Below are 26,669 nucleotides of genomic sequence, written 5' to 3'. Positions count from 1 at the left end.
ACATTTTGTAATACGCCCTTTCCACATGATAGTAATCATAGCAAACCTTATGACCATTCAAATAGCACATATTCTGCCCACTCCCGAAGAAAGAACCTCCTCAAAAGTGAAAAATCCACTGCCTTTCTCTGAAAAATAGAACATACAACAATAATTAAAATTTGTGCACTGAAGATACTAAAACACTAGAATAATTGGGGTAAAATTGCATCCAATCGACATATTCACACAAATAGCATGTGCAAAACGGCCTAATCACAACAAGGAACCATTTTTCGCTCCAAAAGTGCATCGAATCGACCTAGTGACATTGTAAAGTGATGTACCGTATGCCGGAGCCGCCTCACCGTCGGGCCACCGTCGAGGGACCTGCATCGCCGCCAAACAGCGCTGGCTTCGACAAGCTGTCATCCAACTCGCTTCAGCCGCCGCACGAACTATGAATAGAGGGTGGCCGGAACGCCGATCATCCGCTATCGCACCCCCTCACCGCTAGGGATGCACTCTGTTTCGCGGTGGGGGAGGAAGAGGAGAGGCACCGAGAAGACAGAAAGATAGGGAGGCAATTGCAAAATAACCAACTCCTCGAGTTGATGGGTGGGTCCAATCTGACGAGCGGGGCCAGCCTGATGTGGCATATGACGGAATACATAGTACATATGCAACGTGTAGAGCCAGGACTGGCGTTTCAACCTCAGAGACTGTATTGATCACATATTTGCATGTACCAGGACCGTATTGGAGCACTTTACAACCTCCATGACCAAGTTGGATGTTGTGATCGACTACGAGGACTATAGATGCAATTAGCTCTATTTTTCAGAGTTTAGAGAGTACCTTTTTTTTTGCATGGTTAGTTCAGAGAGTACCTACGGCTGGAAATACCTATCATCCCCCCCCCCCCCCCCCTCTGTTTTTTGTCTTCCCTGTAAAAACTATGTGTTCCTTCATGGCGTAGGCCTCCTAATACTAAAGACAAGCTGCCTGTGTGCTCCGTTTCCACTCGCACTCTCATCTCACCTTCTACATTCTTCAACTCCAAAGCTTTATCTTTTCAAAAAAAAAACTCCAAAGCTTTGCAAGGAGGAAGAGCTCCCTCCGGGTAGGTATATTCATGGCTGCCACGGTGGTCGTGGCGTGCTTCCCTCGGACTCGGAGCGCCGATTTCCGGTCCGAGCGGCCGAGCAGCTGCGCCTGCGCGGTGCTCTCCACCGAAGCTGGCCACGCTCCTCTTCCTCTTCCACTCTACCAACAGCAGCCAAGTCCCGCCCTGTGGTACAAATCATACTGTACAATTCACCTTGTAAACTGTGACTGCCAAGTGCCAACCCAGTAGCCTGTTCCGTTCCCAGCTATAATAATGAAAAAGCAGGGCGAAGTTCGCCTGTTCATCTGAAAAACGATACGTACCAATTTTATTTATCAGTGTATAGACTGATACTAGATCACAAGTCTTTCATGCTACCCCACAAATCTCAACCTATCTTAATCTCGTCAGAGCTCGCAGAGAGCTCGTGAAAGAATAGAGAGTTCGCTTGGACCACAGGTCGAAGTACCTACCAGCTAGTACTACACATTATACACGTGAATTTGATTTGGCTAGTGTTAGATCAAAAGTATGCCGCTATGCTGGATTTGAGCAGGCATCTTTCCGGCTCCCGGACGATATAAATCTCATCTCCGACAGCACCTTGATACAGATCCTGGTTCCTGTGCCATTTCCACAGAGCGTGCGTCTCATTCTTCACCTGCACCAACAAATTATTAGCTCCTCAGTCACCCAACTATGTACAGTATGTATCTACAAGGTCAGAAGCTACTCTCGGTATTTCTTCACGGAGCAGCAGTTACCTCGAGAATGCCGTGGCCGAAGCTGCTCTCCCGGTAGGCGCTGTAGTCCGGCTGCCGGTCCCAGCAGAAGCTGCCGGCGGCGGGGCCGGACGTGAAGTTGAAGGCGCAGAAGCCGCCCATGAAGTCGTCAGGCGTGGACAGTGGCTCCGGGCAGCGCCCTGGGTCGTCGGCGTGGGTGGTGGCCATCTTCTCGCGGTTCCCGCCGTCGCCCACCGAGATGTGCACGGCGCCGCACGGGTCCAGCGTGTAGTTGAACACCCGGTTGGAGCGCTCGTACGCGTGCACCTGCCAGACCTCACACAAAGCCACTCTCAGCTGCTTGCCAATTAATGTTCAGACTTCAGAGGTACTGTAAGTCAGACGGTGTTACGTTACATACATGGCCGGTGAAAACGATGTCGAGGCCGTAGGAGTAGAGCAGCTCCTCCATGGCCACTCTCATGCACTCTGCCTCCCTGTAGTGAGCCTTGTAGGTGCTGTACCATGGCGCGTGCCACCCGGCGACCAGCCACGGGGTCACCGATCTGTCCACCTTTGCCAGGTCCTTCTCCAACCATCTGTACTGCTCTCCTGAATTTATTTGTTGTGCACAAGATTCAGTCCACCAAGTTTCAGCTTCCTTTCACTAATCAAATACAGTTCAGTTCAGAACTAAACTGGATTGAATTGTGTGAGCACCTGATTTGCTGTAGGCAGCGTAGGCAGCGAGCATGATGAAATGGATGCCGCCAGCGTCGAACGAGTAGTAGAAGGGGGAGAAGGAGTCGCTCTCTTTGGACGGGAACGCGAACCGCGCGCTGTAAGCCGCGAACGTCTTGTTGCCGATCTGCTGCTCGATCTCATGGTTCCCTTCGACCACCATCATCGGCGTGGTCGACGTCACGGACTCCATGTACCTCCCCCAGTAATCCCAGCGCGGCTGGTACGTCTCGTGGATGGGGGTGGACTTGGCGAACGAGCAGGAGTAGCAGTCCGTTCCGGTGCCGTTGGTCAGGTACAGGTTGGCGTAGCTCACGTCGCCGAGGAGGAGGACCAGGTCGGGCTGGTTGCTCGCCATGTGCTCCACGGTCGAGGTGGTGTTGTACGTGAGCCCGAGGTCCCCGACCACGGCGATCCTCCCCGGGTAGCTCCGCGGCCCGACGGCCGGCATCGTCCGGAACGCGTGCACGGCGCTCGTCGCACCCGGGATGGCTGGGTCGCCGCACTGGTAGTAGTACTTCGTCCCAGGCTCAAGCCCTGCATTGCGGCGAGAATTTCAGTCCCACGTTTGCTTCTGGTAGCTGTAAAAACTGCATTTTTTGTTTGTTTTTGGATTGTGGAGCAGGGGATCGACCTTGGAGGCGGACGTGGTGGATGATGCCGGAGGTGTAGTTCTGGAGGCCCTCGAAGGGGTAGAGCTGGCTGTACACGAGCGCGTCGCCGGTGGCCTCGCGGACCAAAGAATCGGCGGCGAGGCCGTAGCGCACGACGCTGCCGACCGTGCCGGGGTCCAGCGGTTTGACGGCGCCGCCCATCTGGAAATCCCCTGCGGAACCAACAGCCAATGCCATCTCAGAACTGACCAAAGGCATTACATTCCAGTGAAATTAGCTCAACTACCTGTGATCCAGGAGACCCAGGCGGAGGTGGGAGCGGCGGAGAGCGCGACGGCGATCTGCTCGGGAGCCCAGCCTGTGACCCGACGCTGCACCCGGGGGTCCGTGTCCGGCAGGTCCACCGCGTGGCCCCTGTCTTCCCGCAGCGGCACCGTCACCGGCCACGACGGTCCCTCCAGCGTCGAAGCCGGCTCAGCCGCCGCCGCGGCGGCGAGCAGAAGCAGCGGCAGCGACCCCCTCCAAATCCCCATAGTCGTTTGGTGCCGCGGGCGCTCCCTCTTTCGTCGGGATCGAAAGGAGAGCAGTGCGAGGTGAGATTGGCATGGAGAGAATTGGGACGATTTTGTGGGAAAATTTATAGGAATCGAGCAGAGAAGGATGGGAGTGAAGTCGAATCTGGTGATCTTGTTGCATTCTCTGGAATTGGCAACTCGGTGACGTCCCGTCCGGCCGCCCACTTTGGAACAGCAGGATAAACACAAGCAAGGTTGCCTCGACATTGCTGCAAAAGTGGGCATCTTCCATGGTCACCGTCGAATATGCCCCCCCACCTCCGTCAGAACGGGTCCGTCCACGTGTGCTTCAAAACTTCCCTAACTGCAAGCCGACATGTCTGTTTTCTGATAGCGTCTCCAACAACCGCGTTATATAAGCACCGTGCTGAAAAATTAGTGTTTTTTGTGCGAGCTACCGTTCCAGGCGAGGCGTAAAAATCACGCGCGCGGCATATCTAATTCAGCGCGCGGGCCGAAACGCCATAGCACGCCGCTTATTTGCTGCACCCGCTCCCGCGCGCTGGACTCTCGAACGCTTGCTCGCAACTCCATCTACCCCATCCAGTCACGGCGCCGCCGCTGCCCGCGCCACCCCATTTATTCCGGCGACCGTTCCGGCGCTTCCTCGGCCTATCCCTGCGCTGCGGCGGCTTTCTCCGTCTCCCTCTAGTCACCGCCGCCCCTCACGCGCGGCAGTCCTCCAACGAACAGCGTCCGGCCGCTCACTGTCGCTCGGCGCTCGCAAGGTGTTCGACAAAACGCCCGAAAGGCATGTATTGCTCAAACTTCATAAATTTGATGCATGTTGATTGTAGTTTTTATAGCCTAGTATTGAACATTGTAGATGAGTTCGTCGTATGATTCTTCCGAAGAAGAATTTGAAATGGAAGAGGAGGAGGATCTTGCAATGATCCTAGCTATGTACATCAATAAAAAACCGAAGCACGGTGGTTCGATTATGGGTCGGCAGAAAATTTGGAGGGATAGGATCAATGCCGGAGAATCCCACATACCCGGAGTTGTACGTTCGTCGCCGGTCTAGGATGAGCACCGAGTTGTTCAGGCGCATTGCAGAGAAACTAGCGAGCCATGATTGGTTTTTTCAGCAAAGGAAGAATGCCGTCGGAGAGCTCGGGCATAACACCTTTCAGAAGGTGACAACCGCTTTGTGTATGTTGGCATACGGTATCCCGGCTGATCTAGTTGATGATCACTTGGCCATGGGTGAGAGCCAAGCCATCATGTGTGTCAAGCGCTTCGCAGTCGGAATTATTCAAGTGTTTGGCCAGGAGTATTTGAGATCTTCCAATGCTGAAGACGCCGCAAGGCTATTGGAGATGAAGAAAGCTCGCGGCTTCCCAGGTATGCTTGGCTCAATAGATTGCATGCATTGGAGTTGGAAGAATTGTCCAAAGGAATGGCATGGGCAATTCCACGGCCAAAAAGGGTTCCACTATAATCCTTGAAGCGATGGTCGATCAAAAGACTTGAATTTGGTATGCTTTCTTTGGAATGCCTGGATCTTTGAATGGCATCAACTGTGACACCCCCGATTTGACCGTACACTAATCATACACGCAAATGTGTACGATCAAGATCAAGGACTCACGGGAAGATATCACAACACAACTCTACAAATAAAATAAGTCATACAAGCATCATATTACAAGCCAGGGGCCTCGAGGGCTCGAATACAAGAGCTCGATTATAGACGAGTCAGCAGAAGCAACAATATCTGAGCACAGACATAAGTTAAACAAGTTTGCCTTAAGAAGGCTAGCACAAACTGGGATACAGATCGAAAGAGGCGCAGGCCTCCTGCCTGGGATCCTCCTAAACTACTCCTGGTCGCCGTCAGCAGGCTGCACGTAGTAGTAGACACCTCCCGAGTAGTAGTAGTCGTCATTGACAGTGGCGTCTGGCTCCTGGGCTCCAACGTCTGGTCGCAGCAATCGAGTATAGAAAGGGGGAAAAGAGGGAGCAAAGCAACCGTGAGTACTCATCCAAAGTACTCGCAAGCAAGGAGCTACACTACATATGTATGCATTGGTATCAAATGGAATAAGGGTATCATATGTGGACTGAACTGCAGAATGCCGGAATAAGAGGGGGATAGCTAGTCCTGTCGAAGACTACGCTTCTGGCCACCTCCATCTTGCAACATGTAGAAGAGAGTAGATGGTAAGTTCACCAAGTAGCATCGCATAGCATAATCCTAACCGATGATCCTCCCCTCGTCGCCCTGTGAGAGAGCGATCACCGGTTGTATCTAGCACTTGGAAGGGTGTATTTTATTAAGTATCTGGTTCTAGTTGTCATAAGGTCAAGGTACAACTCCGGGTCGTCCTTTTACCGAGGGACACGGCTATTCGAATAGATTAACTTCCCTGCAGGGGTGCACCACATAACCCAACACGCTCGATCCCATTTGGCCGGACACACTTTCTTGGGTCATGCCCGGCCTCGGAAGATCAACACGTCGCAGCCCTACCTAGGCACAACAGAGAGGTCAGCACGCCGGTCTAAATCCTATGGCGCAGGGGTCTGGGCCCATCGCCCATTGCACACCTGCACGTTGCGAATGCGGCCGGTGAGCAGACCTAGCAACCTCCATTACAAAGGAAGTTGCGTTACGCGGTCCAACCCGGCGCGTGCCGCTCAGTCGCTGACGTCACGAAGGTTTTGGCTGATACCGCGACGTCGAGTGCCCATAACTGTCCCCGCGTAGATGGTTAGTGCGTATAGGCCAGTAGCCAGACTCAGATCAAATACCCAGATCTCGTTAAGCATGTTATTTTGAAGTAACCGCGAACGCCGACCAGGGCCAGGCCCACCTCTCTCCTACGTGGTCTCAACCTGCCCTGTCGCTCCGCCTCAAAGTAACAGTCGGGGGCCGTCGGGAACTCAGGCCCACCACTACCTGGATGGAGCTACCTGCCCCTTCAGCCCCAATCTCCAAACAGTATCATCGGTAATGTAACAGTGTAAAGTATATAGTATATGCTCGTGATCACCTCCCGAAGTGATCACGGCCCAGTAGTATAGCATGGCAGACGGACAAGAGTGTAGGGCCACTGATGATAAACTAGCATCCTATACTAAGCATTAGGATTGCCGGTAAAGGTAACAACAGTAGTAGCAAGGACAGGCTATGCATCAGGATAGGATTAACGGAAAGCAGTAACATGCTACACTACTCTAATGCAAGCAGTATAGAGAAGAGTAGGCGATATCTGGTGATCGAAGGGGGGGCTTGCCTGGTTGCTCTGGCAAGAAGGGATCGTCAACACCATAGTCGTACTGGGGGTCTCCGGCAGTCTCTTGGTCTACCGGAAAGAAGTAACGGAGGGGGAACACAATAAATAACAGAGCAATCAATGTAACAAAAAGCAAGACGCGGCATTACGTTGTGCTAGGTTTGGCCTGACGCGGTACGAGGTGATACCGGTGAAGGGGGGAAACATCCGGGTAAATATCCCCGGTGTTTCGCGTTTTCGGACAGATGAACCGGAGGGGGAAAGTTGCGTGTTCGCTATGCTAGGGATGTGTGGCGGACGAACGGGTTGCGTATCCGGGTTCGTCTCGTTGTTCTGAGCAACTTTCATGTACAAAGTTTTTCCATCCGAGCTACGGATTATTATATATTAATTTTTAAAGTTTTATATCATTTTCTAGGATTAACATATTATTTTAATTCAAAATTGCATTTATGACGTCAGCATGTCATCAGCAGTCAACTCTGACCGTTGACTGGTCAAGCTGACACGTGGGTCCCACTGTCATTGACTGAGTTTATCTAAAACAGATTAATTAGTTTAAACAGTGATTAGGTTAATTTAACAGACCTAATTAAGTTAACTAATTAAGTAATTAATTATTTTAATTATATATTTTTATTCTTCTCTTTTTTTAAAAGGGGCGTGGGTGGGGGCCCCACTGGGCAGTGGCCCATAGGGCCAAACGGGCGCGGGCGAACGGGCGCTGCCCGATCGGGCGCACGCCCGAGGGGTGCTGGGTACGCACGGCGCACGCCGGCGCCGGCGGCCAGGGCCAGAGGAGGCGGCAGAGGGATTGCCACGACGAGGTGCTGGCGGCCAGGGCTGCGCGCGGTGGGCGAGGCCGGCGAGGCCAGCGCGTGTGCGCATGGCCAGGAGGGCAGCAGCGGGGGGCGCCGCTGCGGCGTGCGACGCGACGACCAGTAAAGGCGGGGGCGGCGGGAGCGGTTCAAGGCGGAGGCGGGCACGCGAGCGCAACGAGCGACCGGAGTGGGCGGGCACGGGGAGGCGGCGCACGGCGAGGACGGCGCAGAGGGCGCGGTGAGCGCGTGCTCACCGCAGGTGCACGCATAGGCGGTCTAACGTGCGGTGACCGCGAGCGAGGGGCGAGGCAGAGAAGGGAAGAGGCCCGGGGCCTCACCAACGTTGATGGGGAGAGGGGGCGACGAGGCGTGCGGAGGCCGGTCGTGGAGGAGGACGAAGACGGGCGGTCCGGCGACGCGGCGTCAGGGATGCGGGGTGACTTCGGGGCGAGGTGGCGGCGAGGTCCAGCAGCTTCAGAGGCGGGGCGGCGGCGGGGAGGAGGCCCTGTGACGAGCGTCGGCGGCAGCATCAGGCGCGCGAGGTTCTTGGGCGGCGTCGGCGCAGTCGGGGATGGCTCCTGCGTCGGGATCGGGCGCGACCCCGATCTAGATCGGGACAAGGGGGAGAGAGACGTGGGGGGAGGGGGGAAGAGTGGAGATCGTGCGGGAGCGGTGGGGATGGACCGGGCTAGGGTTTCCGTCTGTGGGGTGGGGGGGGGGTTATGGAGGGGTTAGGTGGGCCGGCCCGGTTGGATGGCCAGTTGGGCTGAGGCCTAGCGTGGGTGGGGAGTCTTTCTTCCTTTTCTTTCTTTGTTGTTTTGTTTTTGTTTAGACCTTTTCTTTTTTATTTATTTTCTTTTCTGTTTTATTTCTAGTTTCTTTTAATCTTTAGTTTTTACAAAAATCACCACTAGTATCTAAAGTAGTATTTATAAACAAATTGCTGTCACATCAATTCTTAACCCATAATAAAATATTTTTAATATTTTATAAAATCCAATAGGTATTTGTTTAATTGTTTTCACTACTGTTTTAATTAGTTTAGAGCCCTTAAACATTTTATTAAGGTTTGGTTTCTCCATCGTATTTACACATGATTTATCTGACCCACCTTGAACATTTTGGTTTCATTGTTTGAAAACTTTTATTATTTGCCTTTAATTGAATTTTGAATTTGAAACGGTTTTGAACTAACCCGAGATTAACTAAACTGACAGAGGTGATGTGTCACCATTAACGTGAGATTACTGTAACATGATTATCCGGGCGTCGCATCAACGTTGTCAACCGGTCACCACTGATGAATAAGATTACAAATGGTAATTTGCCACCGGTGCAGTTTGTAGCAAATGTTTGTACATACAACTATGGCTACTATCTTCCGTATGGCATCTAACCAAAGTGGCAAACATTTGTGAAGCCATTGAAAAAACCGGAACTAAAGAAAAATCTTGATTTCCACAATGCTCAGGCGGCAGCTAGAAAAGATGTGGAGATAGCTTTTGGGATTTTGCAAGCCCAATTTGCTATTATGAGAGGATCGGCTAGATTTTGGGATCAAAAGATGCTTTGGTACATCATGCACGCTTGTGTGATCATGCACAACATGATCATCGAGAATGAGCGTGGTCAAGATATAAACTACTCTCAATATGAGCTCTTGGGACATCCCGTGCGAGTGTGACGGAGGGCTGAAAGGGTGGCCCGTTTTGTTGCCTCCTATTATGCCGTTCGACATCCCGCAACGCATGATAATCTTCAGAAGGATCTTGTTGAGAAGTGGTGGTCTTGGAATGACCGACAAAGAGCATCATGATTTGTGTGTTTGATGTTGTATTATTGAACTATTTGTTGTATTGAATGATAAACTATTTGTTTGAGTTGTAATAATGAAATTGAACTATTTATTGTTAATTTATTTATTTGTTGTATTGAATGATAAACTATTTGTTTGAGTTGTAATAATGAAATTGAACTATTTATTGTTAATTTATTTTGTTTGTGTTTGATCTTTTTGCTTGTGTTTGGAATGCATATGTTGTTTGTTGGAAAATCGCACGTTCTGTATTTTTGCATGCTGCATTTTAGCGCGGCTACTGAAGCCAATGTTGCCCGCGCCAAACCAGATGATGGGCACGCGGAAAAATAGTTTTTAGCACGTGACGCGTTGGGCATTTGTTAGAAATGCTCTGAACCGACGTCCAGGAAGAGAAAATTTTGTTAAATGATTTAGTTGCATCGAAAATTTTGTTAAATGGTTTAGTTGCATCGAGGTACAAATGTTTCCACTATATATCTACGTTTGTTGCAGGTTTAGGCATGTCTAACCATTACCTATTTTAGAGTACCAAATCGGCCAAATATTCTATCTTTTTTTAACATAATACAGACGCAAGTGTTCAGATACACGTGCATATATTCATTTTTATGAACGCATACACGCACACCCTACTCTTATGAGCACCTTCGAAAGGCTGAGCCGCCATATCAGCTTGAAATTTACGAGCTCACTGTAGGCACCTCGTCATCGACGGGAACGTCTCCTCCCACTAAATGTGTTGGGGAACGTGGTAATTTTAGAAAATTTCCTACGCACACCCATAATCATGGTGATGCATAGCAACAAGATGGGAGAGTGTGTCCACATACCCTCGTAGACCAGAAGCGAAAGCGTTAGCACAACGCGGTTGATGTAGTCGTACGTCTTCACGATCCGACCGATCCAAGTACCGAACACACGGCACCTCCGAGTTCAGCACACGTTCAGCTCGATGACGTCCCACGAACTCCGATCCAGCAGAGCTTCACGGGAGAGTTCCGTCAGCACGACGGCGTGATGACGGTGATGATGATGCTACCGACGCAGTAAGCACCGCTACAATATGATCGAGGTGGATTATGGTGGAGGGGGGCACCGCACACGGCTAGGAGAGATCAACAGATCAACTTGTGTGTCTAGAGGTGCCCCTGTCCCCGTATATAATGGAGCAAGGGGGGAGGCCCGCCGCCCACTGTAGGCGCACCAGGAGGAGGAGTTCCTCCTCCTAGTAGGAGTAGGACTCCCCTCTTTCCTACTCCTACTAGGAGGGGTGAAGGAAGGGGGAGAGGGAGAAGGAAAGGGGGGCGCCCCCTCCTAGTCCAATTCGGCCCAGAGGGGGAGGGGCGCGCGGCCTGCCCTAGGCCAGCCCTCTCTCTCTCCACTAAGGCCCATAAGGCCCACTATTTCTCCCGGGGGGTTCCGGTAACCCTCCGGCACTCCGGTCTTCTCCGAAACCATCCGGAACACTTCCAGTGTCCTAATATAGTCGTCCAATATATCGATCTTTACGTCTCGACCATTTTGAGACTCCTCGTCATGTCCGTGATCATATACAGGACTCTGAACTACCTTCGGTACATCAAAACACAAAAACTCATAATAGATAGTCACCGAACTTTAAGCATGCGGACCCTACGGGTTCAAGAACTATGTAGACATGACCGAGACATGTCTCCGGTCAATAACCAATAACGGAACCTAGATTCTCATATTGGTTCCTACATTTTCTACGAAGATCTTTATCGGTCAAACCGCATAACAACATACGTTGTTCCCTTTGTCATCGGTATGTTACTTGCTCGAGATTCGATCGTCGGTATCTCAATACCTAGTTCAATCTCGTTATCGGCAAGTCTCTTTACTCGTTCCGTAATGCATCATCCCGCAACTAACTCATTAGTTACATTGCTTGCAAGGCTTATAGTGATGTGCATTACCGAGAGGGCCCAGAGATACCTCTCGGACAATCGAAGTGACAAATCCTAATCTTGATCTATGCCAGCTCAACAAGTACCATTGGAGACACCTGTAGAGCACCTTTATAATCACCCAGTTACATTCTGACGTTTGGTAGCACACAAAGTGTTCCTCAGGTATTCGGGAGTTGCATAATCTCATAGTCATAGGAACATGTATAAGTCATGAAGAAAGTAATAGCAACAAACTAAACGATCATTGTGCTAAGCTAACGGATGGGTCAAGTCATTCACATCATTCCCTAATGATGTGACCCCGTTAATAAAATGACAACTCATGTCTATGGCTAGGAAACTTAACCATCTTTGATTCAACGAGCTAGTCAAGTAGAGGCATACTAGTGACACTTTGTTTCTCTATGTATTCACACATTTACTAAGTTTTCGGTTAATACAATTCTAGCATGAATAATAAACATTTATCATGATATAAGGAAATATTAATAACTTTATTATTGCCTCTAGGGCATATTTCCTTCAGTCTCCCACTTGCACTAGAGTCAATAATCTAGTTCACATTTTTATGTGATTAGTTCACATCTCCATGTGATTAATACCCAAAGGGTTTACTAGAGTCAATAATCTAGTTCTCATCGCTATGTGATTAACACCCAAAGAGTGACCATGTTTTGCTTGTGAGAGAAGTTTAGTCTACGGGTCTGCAACATTCAGATCCGTATGTATTTCGCAAATTTTCTATGTCTACAATGCTTTGCACGGAGCTACTCTAGCTAATTGCTCCCACTTTAAATATGTATTTAGAGACATCCAGATCGGTGTCAAAGCTTTCATCGACGTAACTCTTTACGACGAAATCTTTTATCACCTCCATAACCGAGAAATATTTCCTTAGTCCTCTAAGGATAATTTTGACCGCTGTCCAGTGATCTACTCCTAGATTACTATTGTACTCCCTTGCCAGAATGATGCTAAGGTATATAATAGGACTGGTAAACAACATAGCATTCTTTATAGAACCTATGACTGAGGCATATGGAATGACTTTTCATTCTCTTTCTATTTTCTGCCGTGGTCGGGTTTTGAGTCTTTACTCAAATTCACACCTTGCAACACAGGCAAGAACTCCTTCTTTGACTGTTCCATTTTGAACTACTTCAAAATCTTGTCAAGGTATGCACTCATTGAAAAAAAACTTATCAAGCGTCTTGATCTATCTCTATAAATCTTGATCCTCAATGTGTAAGCAGCTTTATCAAGGTCTTTCTTTGAAAAACTCTTTTCAAACACTCCTTTCTGCTTTTCAAAAAATTCTACATTATTTCCAATCAACAATATGTCATTCACATATACTTATCAGAAATGATGTAGTGCTCCCACTCACTTTCTTGTAAATACATCCTTCACCGCAAGTCTGTATAAAACCATATGCTTTGATCACTTTATCAAAGCATATATTCCAACTTCCGAGATGCTTGCACTAGTCCATAGATGGATCGCTGGAGCTTGCTCATTTTGTTAGCACCTTTAGGATTGACAAAACCTTCTAGTTGCATCATATACAACTCTTCTTTAAGAAATCCATTAAGGAATGCAGTTTTGATATCCATTTGCCAGATTTCATAAATGCGGCAACTGCTAACATGATTCAGACAAACTTTTAAGCATTGAGACGAGTGAGAAAATCTCATCGTAGTCAACACCTTGAACTTGTCGAAAACATTTTTGCGACAATTCGAGCTTTGTAGATAGTAACACTACTATCAGTGTCCGTCTTCCTCTTGGAGATCCATTTATTCTCAATGGCTTGCCGATCACCGGGCAAGTCAACCAAAGTCCATACTTTGTTCTCATACATGGATCTCATCTCAGATGTCATGGCCTTAAGCCATTTTGCGGAATCTGGGCTCACCATCGCTTCTTCATAGTTCATAGGTTCACCATGGTCAAGTAACATGATTTCCAGAATAGGATTACCGTACCACTCTGGTGCAGATCTTACTCTGGTTGACCTACGAGGTTCGGTAGTAACTTGATCTGAAGTTTCATGATCATCATCATTAGCTTCCTCACTAATTGGTGTAGATGTCACAGGAACCGGTTTCTGTGATGAACTACTTTCCAATAAGGGAGCAGGTACAGTTACCTCATCAATTTCTACTTTCCTCCCACTCACTTCTTCCGAGAGAAACTCCTTCTCTAGAAAGGATCCATTCTTAACAACAAATGTCTTGCCTTAGGATCTATGATAGAAGGTGTACCCTATAGTTTCCTTTGGGTATCCTATGAAGACACATTTCTCCGATTCGGGTTCGAGCTTATCAGTTTGAAGTTTTTTCACATAAGAATCGCAATCCCAAACTTTAAGAAACGACAACTTTGGTTTCTTGCCAAACCACAGTTCATATGGTGTCGTTTCAACGGATTTAGATGGTGCCCTATTTAACGTGAATGCAGTTGTCTCTAATGCATAACCCCAAAACGATACTGGTAAATCGGTAAGAGACATCATAGATTGTACCATATCTAATAAAGTACGGTTACGATGTTCAGACACACCATTACGCTGTGGTGTTCCAGGTGGCGTGAGTTGCGATACTATTCTGCATTGTTTCAAATGAAGACAAAACTCGTAACTCAAATATTCGTCTCCGCAATCAGATCGTAGAAACTTTATTTTTCTTGTTACGATGATTTTCCACTTCACTCTGAAATTCTTTGAACTTTTCAAATGTTTCAGACTTATGTTTCATTTTGTAGATATACCCATATCTGCTCAAATCATCTGTGAAGGTTAGAAAATAACAATACCCGCCGCGAGCCTCAACACTTATCGGATCGCATACATCAGTATGTATTATTTCCAATAAGTCAGTTGCTTGCTCCATTGTTCCGGAGAACGGAGTCTTAGTCGTCTTGCCTATGAGGCATGTTTCGCAAGCATCAACTGATACATAATCAAGTGATTCCAAAAGCCCATAAGCATGGATTTTCTTCATGCGCTTTACACCAATATGACCTAAACGGCAGTGCCACAAATAAGTTGCACTATCATTATTAACTTTGCATCTTTTGGCTTCAATATTATGAATATGTGTATCACTACGATCGAGATTCAATAAACCATTCACCTTGGGTGTATGACCATTGAAGGTTTTATTCATGTAAACAGAACAACAATTATTCTCTGACTTTAAATGGATAACCGTATTGCAATAAACATGATCAAATCATATTCATGCTTAATGCAAACACCAAATAAGATTTATTTAGGTTCAACACTAATCCCGAAAGTATAGGGAGTGTGCGATGATGATCATATCAATCTTGGAACCACTTCCAACACACATCGTCACTTCACCCTTTACTAGTCTCTGTTCATTCTGGAACTCCTGTTTCGAGTTACTAATCTTTAGCAACTGAACTAGTATCAAATACTGAGGGGTTTCTATAAACACTAGTAAAGTACACATCAATAACATGTATATCAAATATACCTTTGTTCACTTTGCCATCCTTCTTATCCGCCAAATATCTAAGGCAGTTCCACTTCCAGTGACCATTTCCTTTGCAGTAGAAGCACTCAGTTTCAGGCTTGGGTCTAGCTTTGGGCTTCTTCATGGGAGTGGCAACTTGCTTGCCATTCTTCTTGAAGTTCCCTTTCTTTCCCTTGCCCTTTTACTTGAAACTAGTGGTCTTGTCAACCATCAACACTTGATGCTTTTTCTTGATTTCTACCTTCGCCGATTTCAGCATCGCGAAGAGCTTTGGGAATCGTTTCCGTTATCCCTTGCATATTGTAGTTCATCACGAAGTTCTAGTAACTTGGTGATAGTGACTAGAGAACTCTGTCAATCACTATCTTATCGGGAAGATTAACTCCCACTTGATTCAAGTGATTGTAGTACTCAGACATTCTGAGCACATGCTCACTCGTTGAGCTATTCTCCTCCATCTTGTAGGCAAAGTGCTTGTCAAAGGTCTCATACCTTTCGACATGGGCATGAGTCTGAAATACTAATTTCAACTCTTGGAACATCTCATATGCTCCGTGGCGTTCAAAACGTCTTTGAAGCCCCGATTCTAAGCCGTAAAGCATGGTGCACTAAACTATCAAGTAGTCATCATATCGAGCTCGCCAAACGTTCATAACATCTGCATCTGCTCCTGCAATCGGTCTGTCACCTAGCGGTGCATCAAGGACATAATTCTTCTGTGCAGCAATGAGGATAATCCTCAGATCACGGATCGAATTCGCATCATTGCTATTAACATCTTTCAACTTAGTTTCTCTCTAGGAACATATCAAAAAAAAACGGGGAAGCTATACACAAGCAATTGATCTACAACATAGATATGCAAATACTATCAGGACTAAGTTCATGATAAATTAAAGTTCAATTAATCAAATTACTTAAAAACTCCTACTTAGACAGACATCCCTCTAGTCATCTAAATGATCACGTGATCCAAATCAACTAAACCATGTCCGATCATCACGTGAGATGGAGTAGTTTTCAATGGTGAACATCACTATGTTGATCATATCTACTATATGATTCACGCTCGACCTTTTGGTCTCCAGTGTTCCGAGGCCATATCTGCATATGCTAGGCTTGTCAAGTTTAACTCGAGTATTCCGCGTGTGCAAAACTGGCTTGCACCCGTTGTATGTGAACGTAGAGCTTATCACACCCGATCATCACGTGGTGTCTCGGCACGACGAACTGTCGCAACGGTGCATAGTCAGGGAGAACACTTACACCTTGAAATTTAGTGAGAGATCATCTTATAATGCTACCTTCGAACTAAGAAAAATAAGATGTATAAAGGATAAACATCATACGTAATCAAAATATGTTACATGATATGTCCATGATCATCTTGCGCCTTTGATCTCCATCTCCAAAACACCGTCATGATCTTTATGGTCACCAGCATGACACCATGATTTCTCCATCATCTTGATCTCTATCAACGTGTCATCACATGGTCGTCTCGCCAACTATTGCTCTTGCAACTATTGCTATCGCATAGCGATAAAGTAAAACAATTATTTGGCGCTTGCATCTTATGCAATAAAGAGACAACCATAAGGCTCATGCCAGTTGCCGATAACTTAAACAAAACATGATCATCTCATACAACAATTTATATCTCATCACGTCTTGACCATATCACATCACAACAAGCCCTACAAAAATAAGTTAGATGTCCTCTACTTTGTTGTTGCAAGTTTTACGTGGCTACTACAGGCTGAGCAAGAACCGTTCTTACCTACGCATCAAAAACCACAACGCGGTATAGTGATTGCTTTTTGATCTTCAGAAAGAACCCTGTTCATTGAATCCAATTCAACTAAAGCTGGAGAAACAGACACCCACTAGCCACCTGTGTGCGAAGCACGTCGGTAGAACCAGTCTCGCGTAAGCGTACGCGTAATGTCGGTCTGGGCCGCTTCATCCAACAATGCCGTTGAATCAAGAATCAACTAGTGATAGCAAGAAATATGTATATACCCACGCCCACAACTCCTTTGTGTTATACTCATGCATATAACATCTACGCATAAACCACGCTCGGATGCCACTGTTGGGGAACGTGGTAATTTCAAAAAAATTCCTACGCACACACAGGATCATGGTGATGCATAGCAACGAGAGGGGAGAGTGTGTCCACGTACCCTCGTAGACTGGAAGCAAAAGCGTTAGCACAATGCGGTTGATGTAGTCGTACGTCTTCCTGATCCGACCGATCCAAGTACCGAACACACGGCACCTCCGAGTTCAGCACACGTTCAGCTCGATGATGTCCCACGAACTCCGATCCACCAGAGCTTCACGTGAGAGTTCCGTCAGCACGACGGCGTGATGACAGTGATGGTGATGATGCCGACGCAGGGCTTCGCCTAAGCACCTCTCTCCACTAAGGCCCATAAGGCCCACTATTTCTCTCGAGGGGTTCCGGTAACCCTCCGGCACTCCGGTTTTCTCCAAAACCACCCGGAACACTTCCGGTGTCCGAATATAGTCGTCCAATATATCGATCTTTACGTCTCGACCATTTCGAGACTCCTCGTCGTGTCCGTGATCATATCCTGGACTCCGAACTACCTTCAGTACATCAAAATGCAAAAACTCATAATAGATCGTCACCGAACTTTTAGCGTGCGGACCCTACGGGTTCGAGAACTATGTAGACATGACCGAGATATGTCTCCGGTCAATTACCAATAGCGGAATCTGGATGCTCATATTGGTTCCTACATATTCTACGAAGATCTTTATCGGTCAAACCGCATAACAACATACATTGTTCCCTTTGTCATCGGCATGTTACTTGCCCAAGATTCGATCGTCGGTATCTCAATACCTAGTTCGATCTCGTTACCGACAAGTCTCTTTACTCCTTCCGTAATGCATCATCCCGCAACTAACTCATTAGTTACATTGCCTGCAAGGCTTATAGTGATGTGCATTACCGAGAGGGCCCAGAGATACCTCTCCGACAATCGGAGTGACAAATCCTAATCTTGATCTATGCCAACTCAACAAGTACCATCGGAGACACATGTAGAGAACCTTTATAATCACCCAGTTATGTTGTGATGTTTGGTAGCACATGAAGTGTTCCTCCGGTATTCGAGAGTTGCATAATCTCATAGTCATAGGAACATGTATAAGTCATGAAGAAAGCAATAGCAACAAACTAAACGATCATCGTGCTAAGCTAACGGATGGGTCAAGTCAATCACATCATTCCCTAATGATGTGATCCCGTTAATCAAATGACAACTCATGTCTATGGCTAGGAAACTTAACCATCTTTGATTCAACGAGCTAGTCAAGTAGAGGCATACTAGTGACACTTTGTTTGTCTATGTATTCACACATACACTAAGTTTCCAGTTAATACAATTCTAGCATGAATAATAAACATTTATCATGATATAAGGAAATATTAATAACTTTATTATTGCCTCTAGGGCATATTTCCTTCAGAATGTGCATCGCCGGAAATCCTAAATTAAATCCAGGAATAAAAGCGAGCACTAGGATTTGAACCCTGGTGGGCTGGGGATACCATAGTCCCTCTAACCATCCAACCATCGATTGGTTCGCAATATCCTACCTTTTCGAGAAGTATATTTAAAGCATCTACAACGACAATCATCTAATTTGGACCCCCTAAATGACCGCTGACGTGCCCGGCCAGTGTCTCGGCGCGTCTGCTTTGAGCCCTTATTTGCCCGCTTTCACATCCAAGCATCTCAAATTGACCTCCTCATATTGAGGAATTTGGTCAAGCGGGTTATGTGCGACACGACTAGAGCCACGACAACGACATATTGATTGCCAACCCTCCAGCTTGCAACCAGCAGTGGCAGACTGGAAGTGGTGGTGGCAAGCACAGGTGGCAATCTTCGCACGCGTGGCAGCATCGTGAATGTCCAATTTTTTGCCATGAGCTTCTCGAATGTCCAAACTTCACAAAATTTTGCACGGAGGTCACACACATGAGCATCTTTCACCTATAAAAATTTAAAATATTTTGAACTTTTTTCTATGTCAAATCAATGTACTGTTCATGCCCGGGCTCATCTGAGCCCAGACACCAAATCGCCGCACTCAAAAGTGATAATTGAAGGCAGAGCCCGTGCTTAGATGAGCCTGATGAACAATACCCCAATTTGAAATAGAAAGGGCACCAAATCACCGCACTGGAGAGGAAGAAGAAAGTGAGGTGCGGGTAGCGCGAGGGTGGGAATAACAAAGGACCTGGGTCAGGGGCCACTACCTTACATATTATTATTTTTGAACACAGTACAGACACAAGCGCTCACAGCATACACTCACCCCTATGAACGCACACACGCACATCCTACCCCTATGAGCACCTCCAATAGACTGAGCTGACATATCATCTTGAGATTTTACGAAGTCATCGTAGGCACCTCGTAGTCGACGGGGACGTCTCCTCCCACTGAATGTGCATCACCGGAATTCTTGAAATAAATCCAGGATAAATGCGAGCACCAAGACTTGAACCCTGATAGGCTGGGGATACCATTGTCCACCTAACCATCCAACCACATATTGGTTCGCCACTGGCTTACATATTAGAGGCGTGTAGTCGAAGGAAAATACTCCTAATTATTTAAATCCTTCCAGCGTGTACCGACTACACACACTGCCAAAACTAGGGCCAATCGAGTAAACTTCAGCGATGTGTAGACATATAACAAGCACTGCTACAACTCCTGTTACCTGCGATGTTCACCAGACATTGAACACGGCAAATAATTTCAGCCTAGGAATCATATGAGCAACCAACAGTAACAACGTTTGGGAATGTCAAATGCTGCAAGTACCAACTTTTCGAAAATATATTTTTTAAGATCAATGTTGCCGCTTTATTTAATCATATGCATTCGGAATCTCGTCTGGATTACATCAAGCACACAGTCACTGGTAGTCTCCAACTAAACCTTACAAAGTTCATCACCAACACCGACTCTACCTAACTTATGCATGGCAACATTAGCAGAATGACGAACCCAAGACACTTTGAAATCAGAGAAAGATGCAAGTATCATCTTGATTTCATGTATCCACGGACCTGCATTCAACATATCGTTTTGTTGATTCTTCAGCATGTGGACACCACTTTGAGAGTCTAGCTCGATATGGACCTTGTCGGCGTTGATCTCCTGCGCCACTTGAAGATCATGTTTGCATGCCAAGATTTCTACCGATTCTGGGTCCACAATGACATAAAAAACATGACAAAGACCAGATCTAAACGCTCCTTCATGGTCTCGAATGACCGCTCCAGCTCCTCCCTTGTTGCCACCTCTTGACACAACCCCATCAAAATTAACCTTGAGCCAACCATCATCAGGCGGCCGCCACTTTTCTTTGACTTGAGGCACTGCTGGATTCACATCACATGCATGGCCAACCTTCCACTCATTCATGTGAGACACCACTGTGCCTATGATTTCATGTGGAGGCGCTATCTTCTTCCCATCCCTAGCTTCATTTCTTGCCAACCAACACTACAAAAAAATGACACATCCGTGACATTTTGGGCCGAACAATTTTTTTCCCATCATGCTTATGACACTTTTATGACGATAATTGTGACAAAACCCAGTATCATCATAGATGTGGTGGGCTCCTACTTCTATGACAAAAAATCATGACAGAAAATGAGATTTTCATCCTGGGTGGGCCGGAGACGCACCTGCATGACATTCTTTGGGCCACCCATGGGAAAAAATCGTGGTAGAAGCGAGGGCGAGGAAAATATTAGGGAGCTCCTGGTAACGGTGGGTGTTCGGGGCCGAGCGATGCACAGAGGGATTACGTGTTTATCTCGTACAAGTACGCGCGTGTGTGCGAGGCGTTGGGCTCTAACTGAACCCGAGTGAGGCGTTGGGCTCTAACTAACCGCAACGAGGAGTAGAAGGAAATGACAAGTGGTTTTCAGCAAAGTAATGTCTGCAAGTGCTAAAATTGTAAGTAGCATAGTAGTTTGATAGCAAGATAATTTGTAACGAGCAAGTAACGATAGTAGTAACAAAAGTGTAGCAAGGTATCCCAATCCTTTTGAGGAAAAGGACATGCCAAAATGGTTTCTTATGATAAGCAAAGCGTTCTTGAGGGTACACGGGATTTTCATCTAGTCACTTTCATCATGTTGGTTTGATTTGTGTTTGCTACTTTGACAATTTGATACGTGGTTGAACCGATGCTTAGGTGTTGTTCTTACTTGAAAAAACCTCCTACTTATGATTAACCCTCCCGCAAGAATCTGCAACTATGAGAAAAGTATTAAGAATAAATTCTAACCATAGCATTAAACTTTTGGATCCAATCGGTCCCTTACGAAATAGCGCATAAACTGGGGTTTAAGTTTCTGTCACTCTTGCAACCCATCATCTAATTGCTACTCCACAATGCATTCCCTTGGGCCCAAATATGGTGAAGTGTCATGTAGTCGACGTTCACATGACACCACTAAGGGAATCACAACATACATACTATCAAAATATCGAACACATATCAAGTTCACATGATTACTTGCAACATGATTTTTCCCGTGACCTCAAGAACAAAAGTAACTACTCACAAATGTTAATCATGCTCAAGATCAGAGGGGGTATTAAATAGCATATTGGATCTGAACATATAATCTTCCACCAAATAAACCATATAGTAATCAACTACAAGATGTAATCAACACTACTAGTCACCCACAAGCGCGAATCTATAGTTCTGGTAACAAGATTGAATACAAGAGATGAACTAGGGTTTGAAATGAGATGGTGTTGTTGAAGATGTTGATGAAGATAGCCTTCCCCATGATGGGAGAGTTTTTGGTCATGATGATGATGATGATTTCCCCCTCCGGGAGGGAAGTTCCCTCGGCGGAATCGCTCTGCCGGAGGGCAAAAGTGCTCCTGCCCAAGTTCCGCCTCGGGACGGCGGCGCTCCGTCCCGGAAGTCTTTCCCTTATTTTTTCTATGTCAAAATGACTTATGTACCAGAATATGGGCACCGGAGGTGGGCCTGGGTGAGCACAACCCACCAGGGCACGCCTGGGCTCGTTGGCGCACCCAGGTGGGTTGTGCCCACCTGGTGGGCCCACTCTGGTACTTATTGGCTCCAATATTCCTCAAATATTCCATAAAAAATCCTCGTGAAGTTTCAGCTTGTTTGGAGTTGTGCAAAGTAGGTAGCCTGACGTAGCTTTTCCAGTTCTAGATTTCCAGCTGCCGGAATTCTCCCTCTTTGTGTGTACTTTGCATATTATGAGAGAAAAGGCATTAGAATTACTCCAAAAAGCATTATTATGCATAAAAACATCATAAATAATAGTAAGAAAACATGATGCAAAATGGACACACTTGTGCGCATCGGTCCTAAACAAACAGTTTTTACCCCTTTCCGCGACGACATTTGGAACCGTCGCCAAGTGAGTGTGTGCGATAGGGTGTCCTTCCCACACGACCCAGAAATCGTCGGGGATAGGCCCTCTTGGGACCCAGGCTGGGGCCGTGTGCGATTGGGCGAGGCATCGAAACCCAATCATTTCCGTAGGTATGTACCTCCCACACGATGAATCCTAGAAATCATTTCCGTAGGTATGTACACCCCACATGGTAATCCGAGAAAATCATTTCCATAGGTATGTACATCCCACACGGTGAATCCCAGAAAAACATTTCCGTTCGTATGTCTATCACACGCAGTCAAGCCAAGGAATACGTTTCCGTTCTTATGTACATCCCACACAGTCAATCCAGGGAAAACGTTTCCAGTCGAACGTAAATCCCACACAGTTTTATGTGTAGGCTCGTGTGTGAAAGGTGTAACTATCACACATGGTCTTCCTTGGTTAACTGTTTGCTTTTATCAACTATATCACACACGATTTGATGAAGAAAACTGTGTGGCATTGGGCTATCCATCGCAGCCGCTTTTACTACTAGAACCATTTGCAAAGGTCCATGACACATTTAGCAGGTTTATTAGTTTATAATTAATAATTTCAGTATTACGCAAATTCAAATTTCATATCGAACAGCTGTTTGCAAATTTCATATCAGGCACATAAATATATTATAACATCATAGTATGGTAGCTACATGAAAACAACACAGTACAACATGTAGCTAGTTCAACTTCATAAGAATAATATATTCATTTCCCTAATCGAGATCATCCAGACTCGTCTTATCCACCTCTGCTTTTAGTTAAGTAAGAACCCGTTTTGCACGGGCCAACTGGGAAAGTGCCTCCTCCTTCGCCAACACCATCTTAGCAAAGTCTTTAAAAAAATCTGAGCTCATTCTCCACCTTCAACATTTTATTCGGCATCTTGAAATATGCTTCAGCGTTGACAAGCCTTTCTCTAAGCCTAGCTGTATTCACTTCCTCATACATGCTCCAGAGCTTCATTAGGCACGTCTTCAAAGACTATGGCCACTCTTGATCAACCCACTCCAAATAAGAACACTTCCGTTCATCCTATAATATTTAAAACTAGATCAGTAACAATTGTAGGGGAAATGGGTTTATAAAAACATAGAAAATCACCAATGCTTATTTTGAAAAATTGAACGAACATGTTAATTATGACATATCTTCTCAAAAGGAGCAATGTGCAAATAAAATAATTGGTACTGAGACAACAAGTAAATTCTGGAACATCAGAAGCTATAATTAACTACAATGACGCTACAACTTCTTACTCATGTACAATAAATAAGAAATTGAACATTTTATGAGGAAGGTAAATATAACCGCAACAACATAGCGACATTGTTTGGATGGCAGAAAATTGATACTAACAGGTATGTACATGCACAAATTCAGTAACATAGAACTAATAGCACAAAGGTCGTCCACTATGTATGCCAAAACTGGTGTAAAGACAACTGTTGCTACATCTCGCACCGGTTCCCTGAACTGGCGAGCCGATGCAGCGAAAAAAAATCAGGGACCCGGACTCCGGAGCACATAGTTGCTCCGATGCCCAGTTCCTTCATGCCATAAAGATTTAGTATTTTACTGCTTGGCTGCTGATGCGTCTCCAACGTATCTATAATTTTTGATTGTTTATATTATCTGTTTTGGATGTTAATGGGCTTTATTTTACACTTCTATATTATTTTTGGGACTAACCTACAAACCCAAGGCCCAGTGCAAATTGCTGTTTTTTTGCCTATTTCAGTGTTTCGCGGACAAGGAATATCAAACGGAATCCAAAAGGAATGAAACCTTCGGGAGAGTTATTTTTGGAACAAACGTGATCCAGAGGACTTGGAGTAGACGTCAAGCAACAAACGAGGTGGCCACGAGGCAGGGGGCGCGCCCTCCCCCCTCGTGGGCCCCTCGTGGCTCCACCGACCTACTTCTTCCTCCTATATATGTTCATATACCACGAAAACATCGAGGAGCACCACGAAACCCTATTTCCACCGCCGCAACCTTCTGTACCCAAGAGATCCCATCTTGGGGCCTTTTCCGGAGCTCCGACGGAGGGGGCATCGATCACGGAGGGCCTTTACATCAAGTCCATGGCCCCTTCGATGATGTGTGAGTAGTTTACTTCAGACCTTCGGGTCCATAGCTATTAGCTAGATGGCTTCTTCTCTCTCTTTGAATCTCAATACAAAGTTCTCCTCGATCTTCTTGGAGATCTATTCGATGTAACTCTTTTTGTGGTGTGTTTGTCGAGATCCGATGAATTGTGGGTTTATGATCAAGTCTATCTATGAACAACATTTGATTCTTCTCTGAAATCTTTTATGTATGATTGGTTATCTTTGCAAGTCTCTTCGAATTATCAGTTTGGTTTGGCCTACTAGACTGATCTTTCTTGCAATGGGAGAAGTGCTTAGCTTTGGGCTCAATCTTGCGGTGCTCGATCCTAGTGATAGAAAGGGAAACGACACGTATTGTATTGTTGCCATCGAGGATAAAAAGATGGGGTTTATATCATATTGCTTGAGTTTATCCCTATACATCATGTCATCTTACCTAATGCGTTACTCTGTTCTTATGAACTTAATACTCTAGATGCATGCGGCATGGCAGTCGATGTGTGGAGTAATAGTAGTAGATGCAGGCAGGAGTTGGTCTACTTGTCATGGACGTGATGCCTATATACATGATCATGCCTAGATATTCTCATAATTATTCGCTTTTCTATCAATTGCTCGACAGTAATTTGTTCACCCACCGTAATACTTATGCTATCTTGAGAGAAGCGACTTGAGGGAGTCCTGGATTAGGGGGTGTCCGGATAGCCGGACTATAACCTTTGGCCGAACTCTCGGACTATGAAGATACAAGATTGAAGACTTCGTCCCGTGTCCGTATGGGACTTTCCTTGGCGTGGAAGGCAAGCTTGGCAATACGGATATGTAAATCTCCTCCCATTGTAACCGACTCTGTGTAACCCTAGCCCTCTCCGGTGTCTATATAAACCAGAGGGTTTTAGTCCATAGGACGAACAACAATCATACCATAGGCTAGCTTCTAGGGTTTAGCCTCTTTGATCTCATGGTAGATCTACTCTTATACTACCCATATCATCAATATTAACCAAGCAGGAGTAGGGTTTTACCTCCATCGAGAGGGCCCGAACCTGGGCAAAACATTGTGTCCATTGTCTCCTGTTACCATCTGCCTAGACGCACAGTTCGGGACCCCCTACCCGAGATCCGCCGGTTTTGACACCGACATTGGTGCTTTCATTGAGAGTTCCTCTGTGTCATCACTTTTAGGCCCGATGGCTCCTCCGATCATCAACAATGATGCGGTCCAGGGTGAGACCTTTCTCCCCATACAGATCTTCGTGCTCGGCGGCTTTGCACTGCGGGCTAATTCGCTTGGCCATCTAAAGCAGATTGAAAGCTACGCCCCTGGCCATCAGGTCAGATTTGGAAGTTTGAACTACACGGCTGACATCCGCGGAGACTTGATCTTTGACGGATTCGAGCCACAGCTGAGCGCGCCGCACTGTCATGATGGGTACGACCTAACTCTGCCACCGAACAGTGCCCTGGAGGCTGCGCCCGCATCAGCTCCGACCCTTAGCTCGGAGCCAACTGCGCCGATCGAGGATGGGTGGCTAGACACCGCCTCGGGGGCTGCAGTCTCAACGGCGATCGAGCCAAACACCAGCCTCATCCTCTTTGAAGCCCGTGACTCCAAGTAGCCGGACTCTTTTCCGGACTCCGAACCTTCCGCGCCCCTGCCAATCGAATCCGATTGGGCGCCGATCATGGAATTCACCGTGGCGGATATCTTTCAGCACTCGCCCTTCGGCGACATTCTGAATTCACTAAGGTCTCTCTCTTTGTCAGGAGAGCCCTGGCCGGACTATGGCCAACAGGATTGGGATGCGGACGACGAAGAAATTCGACGCCCACCCACCACCCACTTCGTAGCCACTGTCGATGATTTAACCGACAAGCTCTACTTTGACTTCGAAGACATCGACGGTATGGACGACGATGTAGGAGACGAACATGAACCAGCGCCTATAGGGCACTGGAAAGCCACCTCGTCATATGACATATATATGGTGGATACACCCAAA

At 46.5% G+C, this 26,669-nt stretch overlaps 1 protein-coding gene across 1 annotated transcript; it reads right to left on the bottom strand.

Annotated features, from left to right (window-relative positions):
* Positions 1-1,393: 1,393 nt before the first annotated feature.
* On the bottom strand, positions 1,394-3,992 carry LOC125552357 (purple acid phosphatase 15-like). The gene is made up of 6 exons (XM_048715871.1): positions 3,451-3,992; positions 3,185-3,376; positions 2,530-3,087; positions 2,231-2,421; positions 1,852-2,136; positions 1,394-1,748 (listed from the first exon to the last, which is right to left on the bottom strand). The coding sequence occupies exons 1-6, from the start codon at positions 3,962-3,964 to the stop codon at positions 1,611-1,613; spliced, it is 1,878 nt and encodes a 625-aa protein (XP_048571828.1). The 5' UTR covers positions 3,965-3,992; the 3' UTR covers positions 1,394-1,610.
* Between the last annotated feature and the right edge of the window lie 22,677 nt (positions 3,993-26,669).

Source organism: Triticum urartu, chromosome 4 (assembly GCF_003073215.2).
Source record: "Triticum urartu cultivar G1812 chromosome 4, Tu2.1, whole genome shotgun sequence".
NCBI lineage: Eukaryota > Viridiplantae > Streptophyta > Magnoliopsida > Poales > Poaceae > Triticum > Triticum urartu.
The sequence above is the reverse complement of the archived record's forward strand: the minus strand, read 5'-3'. Positions and strand labels throughout refer to the sequence as shown.